Raw genomic sequence first — 15,208 nt, 5'->3', positions numbered from 1 at the left:
AAAAAGTTTTATTTTCAGATGTATTTCTTTATATGAAAAGGTAAAGCTAAATAAAAGGGTTTAGTATCATGAAGGTAATTGTTTTCTGTCAGTCAGTGTGATCATTAGTGATGTTTGGAAAATACACACATTTGTTAATAGCATAATGCTGCACAGATTTAAATGTACAAATCGCTGAACCATTTTTCCCAGCATATTGACTGGTCATGTTGAAGCTCTACTCTGGTTGCTGTTATTTGATGTGTGATGATGAGCATGGCCGCAGATTCATATCATGTCATATTTTGACGAAGCACATTGATCTTACACCAGTACAATAATTATAATGATTGCTACCCAAGTTACGTCTTCTCATCTTCTTCCACAAATGAGTATGTTTTCTCTCTGTCAAACCAGCAGCCACTGTTCAGAATACAAATGATTTTATTCTCCTTCATCAACTCCTTTCTCTTCTCTTTTAACTCCTAAGGTTTCAAACTGAGCTTAGTTATGACTTTCTGGAAGTACACGATGGCCCCAACTTGCTCTCTCCTCTGATTGGCTCATTCAATGGAACCCAGGTGCCTCAGTTCCTGTTTAGTAGCAGTAACTTCCTGTATCTGCTTTTCACCACGGACAACAGCCGGTCAAATAGCGGCTTCAAAATCTTCTACGAAGGTGAGAACATGATGCGGTTAACTGCATTTACTGCACAACATTCAGGGACAGTAAATGATTTGGGGTATTATGAATTCCTTAGTGCTGCAAAGGCCTGAAAATAATTTGACAAAAAAAAAAAAAAATAAATAAAAAAATAAATAAAAACAGCTAAAACTTGAATTTAATTTTGATGTCTTCAATATAATTTAAACTCACCTTGAATTAGATTGAAAGGAATTCCTTTTTCATTACACTGAATGCCATATCAAATATTCAAAGACAGAACCCAGTGATTGGTTTTTCTTGTTATGCTTTTATGAAGTGGTTTGTGTCAGTACTAAATTGGGGATGTGTTACATGAGAAGAGCATTAGTAATAACACGGGAGCTTTGCCAGGCTGAAACTAAATGTCTTCACTGTTTGTAGGGGAGGTAATAAATGAAGAACCATCATCATTTCAAACACAGCTTACCGGTATTTTAGGAGGGGAGACCCACCAAGGTCAACTCTGCCATTGTGAATCTTATCGTAATCTGTCGACTGCTGTTAATTCTTCACAACTCATGAATGCTTCAGGCTTATCTGTAATAGCTGTTTAAAGTTATTTTTTTCATGCGAGATTAAGAAACAGCTCCCAAGTTAAATAAAATCCAAACTTTTTGACAAAGTCAGCTGTGCATAATGGTTTCAGAAACTTCTTTTAAAAATGGCTAAATTCTTCTCAGGGATTTTGGGAACTGTGAATGTGCTGTATATAGTTACTGTTTATGCTAATGGCTTAGCTTAATTACACAAGCCTTGTCTTCAGTGCTGCATGTGCATTGTGTTGTCTATAAATTGTTTCACTGCTATCCTCGTTGCCTGTGCGGAAGTTAAAGAAGCATATTTATTCTGTGGGATTTAAAATAGTTTTCTGTTTCATATTGTTCTTACAAATTAAAATTTGTAAGGTAATCTAGGTTGACATCATACATTTTTGTGCTGCAATTCTTACCAAAGCTGTCAAATTGCAAAGTGTGGCGTTAATTGGGAATTATTTGCGTTGGAATTCTTTCGTTTGCCCATGCATGTTTTACAGAAAACATCCATACAGCAATAGATTCATGGGAAAGTCTCCTCTTTACTCAGTAAAAGAGTCAAACTTCATTTGGCAACTCTAATAGGAGCTTTGTTACCATCAATACAAATGATCCTGCTGGCCACAGACCAGCACTTGTGGTAAAATAAGTATTTAAAAGTAAATAATGAGAGGAACAAGGAACAAGTTTGTAAGTTTTTTTTTCTCAATTAAAGAATTAATCAGACTTTAAATATGCTGACTTCCAAAGAAAATCCACATGTTTAAACCAAACCAATGAAAGTGTCATTGCTCAATTTGTATGATTAGAAGTGAATTTCTATTGCAAGTCTCTCCTATTTCTTCTTGTTCGGAGAGGTAGCCTCTGAAAGATCTGGCAGAAAACCTTTGTGGACATTGTGTGATCCATTCCACAACTGTTTTCACAAGCACCATTACCCTTGTCTCTCTGATTTGATTCATAAGACAGAGTTTGTTATTATGCCCGTATTATTGACTAAACACAGGGCACACGTGCCCTTGTCTTATTATGTTTAGCTCTAGACCATGAAGTGCATTTCTCTTTTGTTGATAAGGCTATCAAAAAGCCATAAGAGTAAGATCTTATTAGTGTCTTCTATTGCCCATTTAGGATATATCTAAATGCTGAAATGCTTTAGAGAAAACCTAGCCTTATTCATTTCGACATTTAGCCATACTAAGTAAGGTTGGATTATTCTGTGAATAAAGAGGCATAGAAATGCTGTAGGATTATTTTATTGTTAATAAAAAACTTTAACTGTTGTGTAGGAAAAGAAAATGAAAACAAGACCAGTTTAGGATCATATAATGCCATTTGTACCTAAAAAGATTACATGTGATATACAACATACTTATATTCACTGGACTCCATGTTTTACAGAGGTCATTATTTTCCACCAAATTTCTGCCCCCTTGAGGCCTGCACCAACAGTGAGCAATGGATGCTCTACTTCTTGGACACATTATGGCAAGATTCATGGTTTCATTACTATAAATATCCAGTCTTACTGAGGTGAAGTTCTCTACTGAAGCTTAGAAGTGCAAAAGGAGCACACAGTTAACAGAAGGGACTAATCAGTCAACCGAGGAGGTTTCATATTAATCTGTTATTGATGACAGCGTCTATAACTTACAAATGTAGTTATATAACCTTTAGTCTCATCTGTCTGGTCACCAGCGTCATGCCAAGCAGCTTTAAATTTTGTCTGCAAAATTATGGAATAGAACTACCTTCGCATAAGGGATAACTACTTCATAAATATTGTTTCAGACCATCTATTATTTACTTGACAAGTTGAGTGTAAGCCTGTTGGATTTCATGGCTGATGCAATTGTACATGTGTGAGCTGTAACTTTAGATACATATCATGCTAGGCTTGGTATGTGTACATCCAGGACTGTTTCTTTAATCTTAATAAAATTATACTGATCAGAGATTAAGACTTCATGTGAACACTAAATTAGCTGATTTGAAAAGTGGAAAGGAAACTGAAAAGGTTTGTGTGCTACAAACCGTTCAGCGGATTTAGCTACTAATTTGTAGACATTTATAAAAAGCAAAAGAAATGTGATGTCTTCTGGACTTTATTCTCGAATTGAAAGCATACAGACTGATACTCCTGCTGTTTACAAATAAGCAGTTAATGTGGATAGGTGGAATTTTCCTAATTAAATTTACAATTTTGGAATGAGGCTTTGAAAGAACAATTTATCCAAATCTTCAGCAAGCTTTAATACTTTAAAGGTCTCCATTAGGAAAGGGGTCCACGGAAAGCCAGTTTTGCAACCACCTTGTTTCTGTCACCTCACCTTCCCTCCACATGGTTAAATATTTTATTCAAACAGAAACTATCAGATTATGTGAATGCATGGTGACGTTTTCTGGTTGATCATCAAAAGATTTAAAACACCCCCGTTTGATTTGAGTTGAATTTAGTACCAGATTGAGCCTGATTGGATTGGTCAGATCTGGCCGATATGTTCTTATGAGGTTGATGTACACATTTCTCTTGATAGTAGACAATCAACATGATCCTTTTTATACATCTGTAGCCCTTTCAGCCTTTTGACTTACTATGATTCATGATTTAATGCTAACACAGGACTAGAATTAAGATTCCTCTACAAAAAAAAAAAAAAAAAAAAAGCTGACGGTTACATCCCTTCTGAATTATTACATAAATACATGCAAATATATGTTCCCAACTTTCTCATCTGCAAACTTATAAAACAAATGCTTTTTAGTTAAATTAAACTACTTGCAAAATGGAAAGCACAAGCTAAAAATAAAAGTTCTAAAAATGCTTTCTTAGAATAGCCCACCCTCCATGACCTGACAACTGCTTACACAACTGTTGCCAGTCATTGCTTAAAATCAGCATATTTTTAGTGCATCAAAAGCAACCCTACTTGGAAGCTATCCAAATGGAAATCACAGGGAAAAAATGGGGTCATCTATCTCAAGCTTGCATCACTGAAAATTTAGAGGGAGCTGCCACTCCTATGAAACCAGCTCATTCTGAGTAAAACAAGCCATTAAAGTAGTTTTTATGAAAGCCAAAGGGGGTGACCCAACACGTTTATTGAACAGGAGGAAGCATATTTGTACAAATTCTCCAAGGTCATACCCTCAATACTTGTTCCTGATGATACATCTGTCCTGTTCTGCCTTACTGAACTCATCAAACTTTTCCCTTTGTAGTTCTGTCACTGGGTACCCTGCTGGTTTAACAATACAGCCTTAGGATGAGTTTAAAACACTGTTTCTTTAAAAGCCAGCAACTCCACTGAGGTAGTTGCAGAGAGCTATTATGTTGTTGTAACACAGCTTTTGTCATTTTTTGACTTGTCTATTTTGAGCCCTCCAGTGTATTTTCTCTGTGTTGTAGCAAGCATCTGCTATCATTCTTTTTTAAAGCTAACATTTTAGCTAAGAGCCTAAATGAATCTAAAAAAAAAAAAAAAAGCTTTTAAACACCCAATATCTTTGACTGAGATGTGTGTAACTTGTAACAGCGTGTAACTTGCTGACATAATTGTTTAATTAATTCATTCATTTAATCTTTATTTTAAAATCAATATGCATCTGCATGATTAGTCTGACAGATTTAAATGCTATACAAATAAAAATACAATAATTTTCAGGGTTTAGGGTTTTAGGGTTTGATTTTATTAAATGCATTAATGCTTGTCTACCCAACACAATAAAACCAGGTGCATTCCGATTGCCTATTTTTTCGCTGTGAAGTGGACCACATGGGGGGCTCAGCCGAGCCGTGTTAGTAAGATTCTACACCACAAGGAGCAAAATTGTTCTTTTCAGAGGGGAAATTTGAACTGTTTAGTAAAAAAAAAAAAAAAAAACCCCAACTGAACAATGGTTCATCACTTCTCATTAGTTGTTTAATTCCAGAGTGCATATTAACAGCACTGCCTGCTCCCTAATTACTGTTCAGATAAAGTTAACAAAAGAACTTTTCAGCTAAATTCATCTGTTTGGAACACTGCCACATTACTACTGCAGACAGCGCTCCCTCCTTGCTTTACACTCATCATCCCATTATTTGCAATATTTTCTGCTAACTGCTGTGCTAACGTGACATTAACTAATATTACCCAAAGGCTAAATTTAAAGGTTGCACTGTTTGGACAGCTAAGTTTGTGAATAGAATAGTTTCTGTGCTTGTCTTTCTTTAAGGATAATATTGTTTTTAAAATGCAACATGACCTTAAACCATTGACATTAAAACAAGGATGGTTTTAATGAATGACATGGAGTCTAGAACACCACAACATGCAGCAGGGTGCATTCAAAGTCTCAAATGCATGGACCCAAGTTATTTAATCTGCTTACACCGTTGTCCAAAACATTTTATAACAAATGTTAATTTCTTTTCTTTTACAAAACTTGCTAAAAATGCTAAAGTAAAGGAATTACTTCATGGCCTCAATGTACTTTTTCTGCTAAATAACTGTTGTCCAGCTACAGCATGTTTCCTTCATTCACTTGTCAAAAGCCAGCTGATCTGAATCAGTTGATGAACGTGTTGCTATGGTAAGGCCAATAATGGAGTGATATTACAGGGATTGAACTTGCTGAGCTGAACTATGTGTGAATATATATATATATATATATATATATATATATATATATATATATATATATATATATATATATATAGAGATAGAGATAGAGATAGAGATATATATATATATATATATAGATAGAGATAGAGATAGAGATAGAGATAGAGATAGAGATATATATATATATAGAGAGAGAGAGAGAGAGAGAGAGAGAGAGAGAGAGAGAGAGAGAGAGAGAGAGAGAGAGAGAGAGAGAGAGAGAGAGAGAGAGAGAGAGAGAGAGAGAGAGAGAGAGAGAGAGAGATATTATAAGATAGCTATGCAAAGAGTTTTGTTTTTCTACATGAACATCTTTTCTACATGAGGATGACATTTTTTTACTTTTAACTTTTCAACCAAATCACAATGTTGATTAGACGTTTGGTGAAACGCTTTAAAATACTCTATAAGTTAAGACTTCTCGCTTATTCAAAAATGAGACTTTATCAAAACCTTGAGCTTCACAGAAGCCACAAGGACGTCCCCAAACAATTGAAAATAATCATCTAAAATTGTGCAATATTTATTTCAGCTCATAAATAACAATATTGCTTTTTTTTTTCTTCAGTGGTCACATTGGACACATACTCTTGTATGGATCCTGGTATTCCAGTGAACGGCAGACGGTTAAGCCATGACCTGTCCATTGGCTCCACGGTGTCCTTCCAGTGTGACCCAGGATATAGACTGAGCCACGAAGAACCACTAGTGTGTGAGAAGAACCACTTTTGGAGCCACTCACTGCCTACATGTGATGGTACGTTTGTAAGACTAATTACTGAGTGTTGGAGCTGAGGGATCTGTCTCGTGAGTACATTTCCTAACTTGAGTTTTCTTTTGTAACAGAGCGGCTAATTAGGACGTGAACATGAACACAACACAAACAAACAAATCTAAAACCGCATAGACCTTTTTCTTTCACAATATTTCCACACTGTCAATCTTTCAGCCACAAATGCTGTATGCGTAACCTGCAGCAGGTTTGACTAAGAAATAAACTCTCATCAAATTGCTTTTTATTCAGTAAATACACCAGGCTTGCAACTCACTGGGCGTAATGAATCATGTAACAGAGTAAACAGATTATCCTCCACTTCAAAGCATGAAGTCCAGCTTTTCCCATATATTTCACATGATCGTTCATTCTCTGTCATGTGTTTATACAACACTGCATATGTTTAGGAACATACTGAGAAACATTTGTGGCAATGATTGTTGCCATGTGCAAACCATACCTCTTGTTCACAGATCACTTGACCATGAAATAATAAGCGAAAACATGCATCAAAGAGCAGGCGTGTATGTATGATGCGGTGCGTCATTACAGAGCTGCTCGGAAAACTTATTCTGTGTCGTGGAACGTTTTCTTGCCTAGGTGTGTGCCAGGTTGTTGCCAAACGCCTTGGCTCTCTGCCTGTGGTGTCTCAGAAGTGATCATTTCCCAAGCATGCTCATCCACTTTTAATGACTTTATGTAATTTTGGCTCATAAATAAAATATTTGATGTAATTTTGTTGGTGGGTAAGGATTCAGGCCTTGATGTGTTGTGTTCGCTAGAATGCCCCAAGGGTGGAAGGAGAGAGGATAAGAGGAAGTGGGTGTGTGTGTGTGCAGCTGTGGAGCCTGAGGCTTCCCATGCTCCAAAACATCAGCTGACATTTATTACTTTGAAAGTATACACATGCTTATGAGTTCTACTTCTAATGTTGGTTAATGATAGCTGTTTGGAGGAAGACATAAGTGCATTTGTCTGCATTTTTGCCTTTAAAGAATCAGAGCCAAAGAACTCTTAAATGTGCAACAGAGTAATACAGAAACCTCATGAAATTGCATGAATGCTGTTTTTTAACAAGTGCTGCCCTTTATGCAAAATGACCTTTTTAGCTAAAACCCAGCGATGGCATGAGAAAATGTTTACAGGTTTGAACAATATCCAATTACACCACTTAACCTTCAGGCTGATCTGGTATTCAGCTCCCAGTGCCAATCAGCAGCCAATGAAGGAAGAGACTCACCTAATTAACGTACTTCGATGAGATAAGGAGCTTTTTGGTGGTATGTTAAGCTAATAGTCAAGTATTCATGAGAGTCATAAAACTGAGGTGACATGATTGTTGCTCCTGTAAGCAGCATTTCCAATCTTATCTTTACTGCTCTACATTAAGTGGTTGCAGCAGTGTTACAAACCTGAATGAAAAGTAGTTGTACAGTAATTGTCTCTGTTTGAAAGGACATTTAATATTACTTAGAAGTGACAGTCGGTGTAAATCCAGATGCTCTAATCCACTGAATATGCTTGTCAGTTCTTGTGTATTGCAGGCAAATTTAATGGATCATCATGTTTTGTGACAATGTCTTTCAGTTTTAGATATCAAGAGAGTAGAAAACCTGGCCGGATTGCTGAATTAATGAATAATTTAGTGCCCTGTTAAGCAGTGGGGCTGGTTTGGAGAGAAGGAGAGGGGGAAAAAAACATTGTGTTGGCAGAATTACAGGTACTCATAAAAATAGCCGGACAGAATGTGATATGACTTGAATGCATTATTCATCCAAATCGTTTCTTTGTCTTCAGGTGAAGGATTTATTGGTTCATTTTATTTTTTTTTTCCTTTTTCCTCACAACAGTTATCATTCATTATCTTCCTTCTTTATTCAGCGTCATGTGGTGGAGATATCAGGGGACCTGCAGGGATTATCCTCTCACCTGGCTACCCAGAGCTGTATCCAAACTCTCTGAATTGTACTTGGACTGTTGAAGTCAGCCATGGAAAAGGTAAGAAAAGCTCACAACCTTCTTTTTTTTCTTAATTAAATGTCATGCAGTGATTATTTATGCACATCGTGACTCTAAAAACACATTTTTCTTTAGTCTAAGCCTAATATAGTTGGAAACTTTCATTTTAATCATCAGTGGGCAGATATAAGAAGTTTGCTTGCCTCACCTCAGCAACACCTCACTAACACCACAAGTGTTTTTATAATCCTCCTTATGGCAGCAGTCCTAAATATAAGCACATCATGCAACTGTAAATTATTCTATAAAGACCTAAGCCATGAAATTGGGGTAAGAAAAGTCTTTATTTTTAAAAGATCAAGATCTTTATTTGTTTGGTCTTTTATGGATATTTACAATTCATTACCATGTGATATGTCACAATTTTTAGTCTATTCTTCGGCTTTCCGATGATAAAAGAAAATTTAGATTTTGTTCCACAGGAGTTTAAAGAAAGTTTGTACCATAAAGTGATGCCAAACAGCTCAGAAACTGTATGTATAACCTATGTCACGCAGTGTTCTTAAGGGTTAAAAATATATGATCATGGTCTGTCCTTCAAAAAATTCAAACAGCATCAATATCTGTGGCATTTCTAGGTGTGTAAGGCAAATATTGTATTCCAGGAAAAACATTAACATGCACTGACTTTTTAATCTTCTGCTCTTGCAAGAAAAAAAAAATCATACACACATTACACATTACCTGGGGTTCTTCTTTTGAGAAGTTTATTTTATTAGTTAATTCTGTTTAATAAGAAGCTCATCTTTAATTGCAATTGATTAAAATTTTGTGAACTTTTTCCTTCTTACTTTGTGACTGAATGAGCGACTGTATTTTTTTTTTTTTTTTGGTAAATAATATTAATAAAATGATCATATTGATAGTAGTGGTAATATTTATGGTCACATACTGGCAGAAATGTTTACAAAAAACTAAACTAGTAGTTTGGTGGGGGTTTTTTTTGGTTTTTTTTTGTTAGATTCCCCTGCTGGACAGAGTGCAACATTGTCAGGAGAATTTTCTGTTTTAATTTAAAGAACATCTTTAAAATTCAGTGGGCTCTGATATACCGTTTTATATACAAATTATTCTTTGTTTTATTAATTTTGTTCTATTATTTAAACCCTCACTGTAAGTTATATGATCAGTAACCAGCTGTACAAAGCTTTATTATTAAATACTCTGAAAAGCAAGCTAAGCTTATCACAGAACCCTAGCTTATTATACTCATAATTTACCCAGATTCCTTCTTATCCTTTTCCACAGGGCTCATAACAATGTGGTATATCACTTTTACATTACCAGTAGGTCATATGTTTAAAAGCTAACTCCTGTTCTTCTGTTAAAGGACCACGTTTATTGTCACCCCACATATTTTCTGGCATCATTAAGTGTTTTAAAAATCTCTATTTTCTTATTCTGTGTAAGATTGATGTGCTTATGAGCACATGCTCAAACCCACTCAGCTCTTGATGGCAAGTTAATGGTTGTATAGTATCTGTGTGTAGCATCTGTGAAGAGAATATGTGCAGTAAATTAGGGGCATACTTAATCCTTTCTTACATAAGTCAAACAACTGTTTTGACTTTTCCCATATTTTGGAGTTAAATTCCTTTGTGATCATTGGAAAAATAAAACATCTTACAGCATTACTCTCTGTTCCACTTTGGTGCTTTAATATTTAAAAAAATAGCAGGATTCATAGAGCCTAATCAGCCAGAATGCTGAATCATCACATCAAAACAGAAAGAAATGACCTTTTTTGTTTGTTTGTTTGGTGTTTGTCAGGTGCTTTTGTATTTACTTGACAAGGTTTATAATACTAATGTCTTTATCAGCACAACTTAGACAACTTTCCCATCAGGGTTCTCTTTTCTGCTTTGGCAAACACAGAAACTTACTTTTTAAGAGAAATCAGAAGATGAGTCTGTTCTCCTAATATCGATTTGCAGTGTTGTTCATTTTAAAAGAGAGAGGCATCTTTATTAACTGTATCTTGTTTCTACTGTATTATAATAATGCTGCTCACAGAGGTGACTCTTGATTAATTGATCATTTGCCTTCATGCTTTGTAATATAATTGCTGTCCCACAGAGCATGATCAATGCTTTCATTATTAATTTTGGGGTCACTTGATACTTTCTATATCAAGTGAGCCAAACATTGTGGAGGACATTTGAGTCCTATTGGACCAGATTCAACAGATGGCTCTGGAGTGACAGCACTGATTGTGCTGAAAAGCAGCCAACTGGCCATCATGGCAGGAACCATGGTGTTATTATTGAGCCTGAGCAACAGTGTGGTCAATTAGACACGCACACACATTCTATACACATACATGCACTTTTCTTCCAAGCCTAGATATTGAATATTAGTTTGCTGGCAATATGAATAAATTTCAGAATATTTAAATACTTTTTATAGTCTCTACTTTTTTTTTTTTTTTTTGCTGCTTCCATAGATATTCTATTATCACTTATGTCCTTTCCTCATGTAAATGTGATTGGCTGCCAGGGTCAGATAGTGGGGGAAAAAAAAAATGTGTGTTTACTTATACAAAATGAGAGGAAGCCACAAAAAGTACTTGCACTTTCATCTGTCATGTGCAAGGTAAAAAATAAAGTTAACATTTATCTTTTTTTTAATAATGGAAAATGAAATTGGAGAATGAACAAAAGCATGCAAGTTTTTTTTTTTTTTTTTTTTTTTTTTTTTATGACGACATTTTTGTTCTATTCACTCTGCATTATGCATTTCTGCTTGTGCCTTTCTGCTTTTAAATGAACTTTTTTTCAACTATGATAATTTTAAAAAGATTCATTTTTGTATGTACTTCCACACTGCTAAGGATTAAAACTTGTATTAGTGAATAAATTAAAATACATTTTGTCTGTTGATAGTACGCTTAACCACAGTGGAATAAAATGATATATCAAGACATAACTGCATTCAAAATCAAAAAAAGAATATTAAAAATAAAAGCTATGAACATGAAAGTGATTAAAAACTTGTAGCTCAGAAGTGTTGACACTGTCTGTCTTTGCCAGCGATTTTATGATTATTTGTACTTTATTCAACACAGAACTTTATTTTCTCCTTCAAGGTGTCCAATTCACTTTTCACTCCTTCCACCTGGAGGATCACCATGACTACCTCCTGATAACAGAAAACGGCAGCTTTGCACAGCCTCTGGCTCGACTCACTGGCTCAGAGAGACCTGCACCAGTTAATGCTGGACTGTATGGAAACTTCAAGGCTCAGCTACGCTTCATTTCTGACTTCTCCATATCGCTACAGGGATTCAACATCTCCTTCTCAGGTACGAAGGCATGTGTGTGTTCTGTCTGCAGGAGAAATGGAAGATGTTGATAAGCATGTCTATAAGGTGCCAAAAGGAAAAAGGTATGGGCTGGCAGAGAGGGACCCCCATGCAGATCAAAAGCACTAAGCATCTGTAAAGCGTACATAAAGTAATGTGAGAGGGGAAATCTTGGTCAATGTGCTGAAGTAAAATGCATCAGGCCTGTGATGGTCAGATGAGAATAATTAACACACAGAGATCCTGCAGGTAGTGGGTGTCTGACCATAATGCAAGTGCTCATCAAAGCATGTGGCCTGAGGTCTCAGCGAGACTGTTATGTACAGAAAAAAAAAAAAAAGTAGAAATTCACTGACTATGAAGAGATGTAGAGAAGGGCAGAGACAGATGGCACTGCTGTGTGAGCAAGGTTGATTGCGAGGGTGAAGAGAGCGTGAGAGTGAAGGAATGTGACAGGGAAAGATGTAGTAAAGAGAAAAAAGAGAGGAGGGTCTGCTTCATGTGCATTCTAGCTAAATATTTGCCTGCTGTTTGCTGAAGTGAAGCATAACTTATACAGCTATAAATATTCATGATACACTTTTTGATTGTCTTTGTGTGTGTGTGTGTGTGTTTGTCCTTGTTGTCTCTATAATTAGCATCTATGGATTCCCTGATTAGAATTCATTTTTTGACCTTTTACAACCTTTGTTGAAAGTCTTCCGACACTCTCAGGCCACATTCTGCAGCAGAATGCTGCTATAATGTTTTGTTGGGCTCAAATCAATGAAACTTATACAGTTCTCCATACTGCCAGATAGAGACTGTGAGAGAAATGCTGATGGCATAAAGATCTTACTTTTTATGCTGCTTGAGTTGCTTCTTTTCATTTTCTAAGGCCACCAATGGTTCATGTGTGGAAGGATTTGCAGAGAGGGTGGCCTAGTTTTTAAAGCGCCCATCCCTCATCTAGACGTCTTGAGCTTTTGGGCACCTGATGAAGTGTCCTTGAGCAAGACAGTTTATCCTCATAAGATACAATATTTCTTTGTCTGACTGAGGGTGCCTCGTTCTTTGCAGCGAGCAACACAGGCAGGTCTGATTTGTAGTGTTTGAATTTAATAAACAAAAAGAATCAGTAATATGTTCTTTTTCTGATAGATTGTTCATATCAGCAGAATAATTGCTGTTTTTATTTGGTTTTGTGATGTTTTCAGAGTACAATCTTGAGCCATGTCAGGATCCTGGAGCGCCTCGGTTTGGCTGGCACACCGGCTCCAAGTTTGGCATCGGTGACTCGCTGTCGTTCTACTGCAACACAGGTTATCGTCTTCAGGGGGCAAAGGAGGTTGTGTGCTTGGGAGGTGGCCGCCGCATGTGGAGTGCCCCTCTGCCAAGGTGTGTGGGTACGTGGTCAGCTGTTTTTTTACTTCCTTGTTTCTGCATGCATATTCTCCAATTTATACCGTCAGTCAGCATCAACTAATAAATGTGTGGGCACAGATATTAATAAATGTACTTGACCTTTAAGAAGTCAGTGAAACTGATTTATTTAAATAGTCTACTGTGATTACACTAAGTGATGTGAGCTGAAGTGACTCTAAACTTTCATTACTTTGGTTGTTTTTGCCACAGCTCCGGGCATCTAGTCTGCTTATAATAGATACGTTTTTCAAATATGTCATCTTTTTAATGAGAGAAATTATCCATAGGTGCGGTGATGCATGCAAACAACGTGGGCAAAAATACAAAGCAGCCTGTCAGTTTCTCGATCACTTTACCTGTCAGAAGACTTAATTCTATAACACGTTCCTCCACTGTTTTGACTTATAGGAGAACCAGTAAATGTTTTTACAATGATCATTTAATAGTCTACTCACTGTCTAATAATGTGTCTCTCCCAGTTGATGAGGGTTTTTATGATGCTAAAGTAATAAAAATGGATGCACACTTGCTCATCTGAGAAATATTTTTGAATTGCATCCTTATCCCTTCAGAAACACGCTAGTTATAAAACAGTCTGTATCATCCCACATTGGAGTTTGTATGGCTGATTATGTCTGTTTATGTGTTTGTTTACTCGCAGCGGAGTGTGGATCCACAGTCTCCAACAATGAGGGAGTTCTTTTGTCGCCAAACTACCCAAAAGACTATGACAACCGCCATGAATGCGTGTACAGCATTCAGGTCCAAACAGGAAAAGGCATCAACATCACTGCCATCACTTTTCAGCTGGCACAGGGAGACATTCTTAAGGTAGATGATGAGGTCATTTCTTTCCACTGACAGAAAACAGAGAAGTAACAGCAGCCTTGCCTTGAGTGAAATACATACAGGCCTGCTTTTTCAATATATAATTTAGGAACAAGTGTTTGTTGGTTTTGTAACATACAAAAATAGGATAGCAGAGGAGTTTATGGAGAAACACCACACAAAATACAATATTTATTATAATTGGGGAAAAAGAGCAAAGGTTAAATAACTGCAAACTGCTTTTAGAAAGAAAAGGATTTTCTTTCTTGACTTAAATGCTTGTTAGCAGTTTTGGTTAACACCACAGATGGGGTGTAAATGACTACATTGTTCCCACTTTATAGCTGGGATGCACTCTTTAGGGATGCAGATGTCTTGCCTAATGCTCCAATTAACAGTATTGTAGCCTATTATTGGGATTTCTAGTAATCCCCTTTGCTTAAGCATTTTGTGAAGATCTGGAATGTGGAAAGACACGCTTAGAGAGTGAAATTGCGCAGAAGAAAAACAAAGCACTGCCTCTCTGGTATTTCAAAAGAAGATCCTGAAGCGTTTTCTTTCATTTCTTGTCATTTCGTAGATGTCATTCAGGAAAAAATAGCTACATAGCTGTATAGACACACTTGGAGGCTTAAAAGGATTGTTTTGCAACCAATATGACTCAAGTATAGATCAAACAGTGTCAAAATATTTCACCAAAATAAAATTAAAATGCTTTTAATTTAATGGTAACTTCAACAAAAACTTGCATAAACAGTGTAGTTAGACTGTTATTCAACTTTCATTTGAATAAGTTTGTTAAAAGTTGTTATCTCTGTGTAAAACTGTCTTTCCTGTCCCTCCAATTAGGTGTATGATGGTAAAGATGGTACTGCTCCTCTCCTTGGTACCTACACAGGCACTGTGATGCAAGGCCTCTCCCTCACCAGCACTTCCAACTATCTGTGGCTTGAGTTCTACTCTGACCATGAATCCACAGCAGTGGGGTTCCGCCTCATATACCACAGTAAGTCACATT

The 15,208-nt window shown here is 36.4% G+C and overlaps 1 protein-coding gene across 1 annotated transcript in view; it reads left to right on the top strand.

Annotated features, from left to right (window-relative positions):
• LOC306756259 (CUB and sushi domain-containing protein 3-like) overlaps positions 1-15,208 on the top strand; it is a gene marked incomplete at both ends in the record, with an annotated part of 262,816 nt that overhangs the window by 93,554 nt on the left and 154,054 nt on the right. Inside the window, 7 exons of the mRNA XM_079240980.1 lie at positions 470-657; positions 6,432-6,620; positions 8,520-8,636; positions 11,743-11,958; positions 13,155-13,343; positions 14,024-14,193; positions 15,040-15,196. Of these exons, the coding sequence (XP_079097106.1) occupies positions 470-657; positions 6,432-6,620; positions 8,520-8,636; positions 11,743-11,958; positions 13,155-13,343; positions 14,024-14,193; positions 15,040-15,196 (1,226 nt within the window). The remainder of the gene's footprint in view (positions 1-469; positions 658-6,431; positions 6,621-8,519; positions 8,637-11,742; positions 11,959-13,154; positions 13,344-14,023; positions 14,194-15,039; positions 15,197-15,208) is intronic.

The sequence above is a fragment of the Telmatherina bonti genome, assembly GCF_933228915.1.
Source record: "Telmatherina bonti genome assembly, chromosome: 5".
Lineage (NCBI taxonomy): Eukaryota > Metazoa > Chordata > Actinopteri > Atheriniformes > Telmatherinidae > Telmatherina > Telmatherina bonti.
The sequence above is the reverse complement of the archived record's forward strand: the minus strand, read 5'-3'. Positions and strand labels throughout refer to the sequence as shown.